This window comes from Micromesistius poutassou (assembly GCF_964030765.1).
Source record: "Micromesistius poutassou genome assembly, chromosome: 10".
Taxonomy (NCBI): domain Eukaryota; kingdom Metazoa; phylum Chordata; class Actinopteri; order Gadiformes; family Gadidae; genus Micromesistius; species Micromesistius poutassou.
Genome location: NC_140280.1, coordinates 7,888,431 through 7,893,718, shown reverse-complemented (window position 1 = coordinate 7,893,718; position 5,288 = coordinate 7,888,431). Strand labels below are relative to the sequence as shown.

Here is a 5,288-nt window from a genome sequence, read left to right as displayed (position 1 = left end):
AGAAAACCAGATCAGGAGGCGGACATGGAAATGGATAGGCCACACACACAGAAGACACAACCAATCAATCACAAAGCAGGCTCTAACATGGACCCCACAAGGCAAGAGGAAGAGAGGAAGACCTATCACTACCTGGAGGAGAAGCACTGAGCAGGAGATGAAGGTAAAAAAAAGGGCGTGGCTACAGCTAGATGGAAAGGGCCAAGACCGGAGGGGTTTCAGCGATGGCCTGTGCCTCTTAGGGAGCTTAAAGGCCAGTGTTAGGCCTAACTCACTCACCATGCAGAGTTTGTATTGAATTGTTTTATTTGATGGTGATATCTGTGTGGTATGCTCGGCTATAATCTGATGAAAAAGGACATCTACAATCAAAGACATAGGCCTATTCCTATGTATTAGCTGATGCATTTTTTACACACAAGGTTGTAAGTGTTAAGCACTAATAAGGCTTATGAGGTCATTTTCTTATGTGCCCATGGCCCAAGCCTACTTTTCATTTTTATAATAAATTACAAGAGCGATTTTTAAAAATTTAAAGTAGTTGCAATGCGATATGCACCCAAGAAGAAAAGTAAAACAAATGGCAAATTGTTTTGAATAAACCATTTTATTATTCCTAATATTAGATGTAGATACACAAGTCAACAAACATTTGTCGATCTGTCATGAAAATGCTCCACAGCACACTGACATCGTGTGGAAGGGTCTGGAGTTACAGACTCGTACCTGAAAATGGACAGCAGTTATAGATGCAGTACGTTGCATTAGTAACAGTAGTAGTAGTAATAACAGTAGCAATAATGATAATAGTAATTAATAATAGTAGTGGTATTAACAACTCTGAAATACTCACAGAGGAAGGAACAGACATTCGTCAAAGTAAATGAGAAAATGCAGGTCGGTTGTATAGGCTTATTGAATGCTGCGAGACAGACCACTGAATGATAAAATACAAGCTCTTTCTAGACAGCGTTTCCTGTCTTCTTCAAAAAGGAAGCCCAAATTGGCGCCAATCTTTTTATCGCTCATTTAAAATACTTATCAAGTAAAACAATCTTTTTTTTCTTGTAAAATACTATGTTACAAGAACTCTTTAACGAGACAACTTAACCTTAGCATCCATCACTTTGACCTCAATTGCGAAATGCTTTCTTGATGAGGTGAGTCGTCAAAGGTGGTGGTACATTGTTATTTTAACAGCATTCAGTCTGATTCCAGTTATAGCCAAGAACATTTTAAGTTGAGAGTGGATTGCCAGGGTGTGTGTGTGATGTGAAAAAAAGAGATGGGAGAAACAGTGCGAATGTGTGTAAATACCAGGAATAACAAGGGTTTTTTTCTTATTTTTTTGCTTTACCTGACCAATTTTGGAACCATCACGATTAACATTCAAATCAAGCGATAAGAAAATACTTTATAGACATGAACTAAATTCACTTGGATTTCATAAGCCTCCGTGTGAGACCATAATCACTGTTTATGGTATATGCCCCAAGCTCAGTAGCTCTTTCCCCCCCAATAATAAACACATTGATCACATATCTTCATCCAGCATTCAGAAGTCAACCAGGAGTTTCCTCTCACAAGAGACAGAAAGCGCCAGGTAAGGCATTAACATTGTTCCAGGGATCAACTGAAGGCAGTTCACTTCATCAGAGGCAAAATATCGGGTTGTGTCTATCATTTTGGTTGGGATTAATTTGAAATTAAATTAAGTGAGTTGTCATGGTGGAACCGGTTAGATCTGGTATTATATCCAGGCTTGACTTGGTTGGGAATGGAAATACTATAATCAAAATGGATTTCAAAAGGACCCTCAAATCCCACAGGTCATCGCTTACTGATGACCTGGGATTTCAATCATTCAGTAGTACACTTGAATTCACTATACATACTTTATTTTACAAGTACAAAAACCACATTTTGAAGTGAAGTTTTTTTACCAACAATGCCATAGATGTCCATTCACAAGCATCTCTAATGTTCCCATGGGCAGGCCTGTGCCACCACTGTGTTAGACTAAATGGTATTCCTTCCCATTCAACCCTGCTTTGAGAAGTGTTCTCTCTACAGTCCCTGATCAGTGGACGACCGCCGCTTCTACATGTTGGTTCTGAAATGGACGAGGGTGAAACCGGTACATAGACACCGCAGACACACAGGGGGACTGAGAGCGGGATCGGCAAAACCACAACGGAACAATTGGTACAAGTATAAACCTACGCAAATTCATGCCACATAATGCAAGAGCACATCTAAATATAATTTAGGACTCGTTAGAAACCCCCATCTGTGAAACCAAAGAGTTTTTTTTATCAAATTCAAAACCTCCGGTCTTCATAAAATGAGGCTTTGGGGCCTGCCGACAAACATTAGGTCGTACATTATCAAAACATTCTTGTTATATTCACAGCCTGAAGTTGTGAAGGTACAGCTGGGGTTTGGTTAGGCTCCGCCCCCCCGCCTCCGGCCAGGAGAATAAAGGAACATTCTTCACTATGACACTCCTCATGGTCCGGCCGATGGCCCCCCACCACGCGATCGCCTGGTCCCTCCTGCCGGGGGCCACGCCGCAGGATTCCACCTGGGGTCCCTTTGCCCCCCCCCCCCCTCCCCCTCATTTTAATCACTATTATAAATTATAATAAATGGGAGAAACTCATAGACTGGGAACCGTTCTGACGCAATGTGTGGTGCACTGGTGACACCAGCTTCTAAATAATAATTATAATCATTATAATTATAATAGTAATACAATTGTGGAAAAAAGATATAAAAAAACAAAAAAGCCGGTTTTTGGAGACGTCCAAGATGCGCGCGTGTGGTTGGTCTGCTGTGTGTTGGTCTGCTGTGTGCATGGTGTCTAGGGCAGGAGGGCAGCGAATTAGATCTTTTGATCAGGAATAACAAACGTGCAAAATCCAAACCACCACAAGTCTCACACACACCGACTAGAAAACTAATCTCCTCTGCTTTATACATCCACAAGAAAGTATAACACCAAGCAGGCAGGAGATCACTCCAAGGAAATAATCCAGTACAAGCAAAACGAAAGAAAGAATCAAATAATTAAAATGAAACCACTTTAAATATATATAATATTTCCCCAATGTTGAAACTCGCGATCACTTACTGCACACGGCTAAAATGTGTTGAGCTTTATTTTTGTGTCTCAAAAAAAACACCTCAATCAACTGTCATTCCTAAAAAATAAAAAAACAAGAATACAGAAGCAAGCCCAACATTCTCCACTAGTTAAACCAAATTATTATTTTTCACAACATGAATCAAGGTCACCCACTACTCTCATAGTTAATAGCTTCTCTTGCTCCAACCTGCATTACCAGAAGATAAATAATAATAACAATAACAATAATAGCAATATATTTGGTCATGTTAATAACATCAACACCAAAAGCAAAAGAGAAACAAAGTAATGTCCTTCCCGTGAAAGAGAGAATTCCTTCCCGAGAGAGAGGGGGAGAGAGAGAGATGTCCGTCCAGAGAGATGGAGGGAGAGAGAGCGGAAGAAGTCCGTCCAGAGAGATGGAGGGGAGAGAGAGAGAGAAACGGGAGAAGACTTGAACGCGTCTGCACTTCAGCCGTCCATGTTGTGATGTTAGTGACACAGCATCAGAGGGAACTAAAACTAGGCTCCAGGAAGAAACTAAAACAATCATTGTCCGGTCCTGGAAGCGGAATTCGACTTGGAATCACCTTGGAAACGGAAAATGGAACTAACATCTCAATCACAACACAACCTTTTGGGTATAACCGGCGCTAACATGTTGCGGTTAGCCAATGAACTGACTGGTCTGTTGGCTTCGGGAGAATGTGGGATCAAATGCTAAAAGCAGGAATGATGAAACGGAACAACAAAGAAAGAAAGAAAGGGTCCATGTAAGACACAACACTGTCCTCCATCTTCTCCGGAACAGCACTGGGGGAACGGTGTGTGTGTGAGTGTGAGTGTGAGTGTGAGTGTGTGTGTGTGTGTGTGTGTGTGTGTGTGTGTGTGTGAGTGTGTTTGTGTGTAAGATGAGGGTGCTTTCCTTTCCGCCCTTGAATAAGCTTGGCTGGAAAGTTGACAATCATTGTATATCCATCAATGTTTTTTTTTCCACCTCCATTCTCAATCTTCTGAATCTTCGATTTTTTTTTCTCTGAATCTTTCCCAAAACATTTTCTATTTCTTCTTGCCGAAGAAGCTGAACCTCTTCTCGCGGTCCTTCTCCTTGCCGTCTTTGTTGCGCATGGTGACGGTGGCGGCGGCTGCGGCGGCCGCGTCCCCCCCTCCAACGCTGGGCGAGATGGGGGGCATGGTCATGGCTCGGCTGATGGCCCGGGGCCCCATGGGGGAGTCCCCGGGGCCCATGGCGGGGATGGTGCTGTGGATGCTGCTGATCCAGGCACTCATCTCCGCCTTGGAGGAGAGAGAAAGAGAAAGAGAGAGAGAGAGAGAGAGAGAGAGAGAGAAAGAGAAAGAGAAAGAGAAAGAGAGAGAGAGGGATGGATATTAGGAGCTGTTTGCTGTTCGCCTCACTGTGGTGTTATTTATCGATAATAATAATGATGATAATAATATTAATTAATTGATTTGAAAAACATTCTAATAATATATAAAAAACATTTTGTCAGTCAACTGCTTGTCAGTCTGCACACTCTTCAAAGGTAGAAATAATGATTGTGTGTTTTTTAAATTGCTGCTGCAGGTGGATATTGCCCCTCAGTCCCACTTCTTGAAGGACAATAACATTCTCTGAATCTGAATCAAAGACTCACCTCATCCTTTGCCTGGAACAGGAACTCCTTTCCGTCCCCAAGCCTGCAGAAATAAGGCAGCAAATTCAAAGAAGTGTAATTGTAATGTCAATTAAAAAACTGAGTATACCTCAAAATCCAAACAAAGAACGGTTGAACATAAAACCCCTTCTTTACTGTTAAGGGTGTCTCTCAGCCCCTGCTCGCTCACCGTAGCTTGAAAACGTGTTTCCTCTTCTTGTAGTCGTTGGCAACCTCACACACAGCCTCCCCCAGGCTGATGGGGACCTCCCCATGGTAGGGGATGCCATTGCTAGCGCTCTTGTTGTCCTTATAGAAGCCCAGGCTCCCCTTCCTCAGCACACAGTACACATTCTGCCAGGACCTGCAGAGGAACGGGGGAGAAACCAGGTGAGGTGTGTTTTATTTATATTTTGGACAACTTTTGGCCACTGAAGCCAGGGCTAGGGATAGCCTTTTTGGCCAGGGTGGTTGACCCCCATCAAACAGGTCCTGGGGTTTGAATC

General features: G+C 42.7%; 1 protein-coding gene across 2 annotated transcripts in view; it reads right to left on the bottom strand.

Moving 5' to 3' along the window:
* Positions 1 to 594: 594 nt before the first annotated feature.
* Positions 595 to 5,288, bottom strand: part of sptbn2 (spectrin, beta, non-erythrocytic 2) — a 48,799-nt gene continuing 44,105 nt past the window's right edge. For both annotated transcript variants that reach the window (XM_084473918.1, XM_084473917.1), the window contains 3 exons: positions 4,973 to 5,146; positions 4,783 to 4,825; positions 595 to 4,423 (listed from right to left, as the gene is read on the bottom strand). In XM_084473918.1, coding sequence (XP_084330044.1) covers positions 4,187 to 4,423; positions 4,783 to 4,825; positions 4,973 to 5,146 — 454 coding nt within the window. In that variant the 3' untranslated portion in view covers positions 595 to 4,186. The remainder of the gene's footprint in view (positions 4,424 to 4,782; positions 4,826 to 4,972; positions 5,147 to 5,288) is intronic.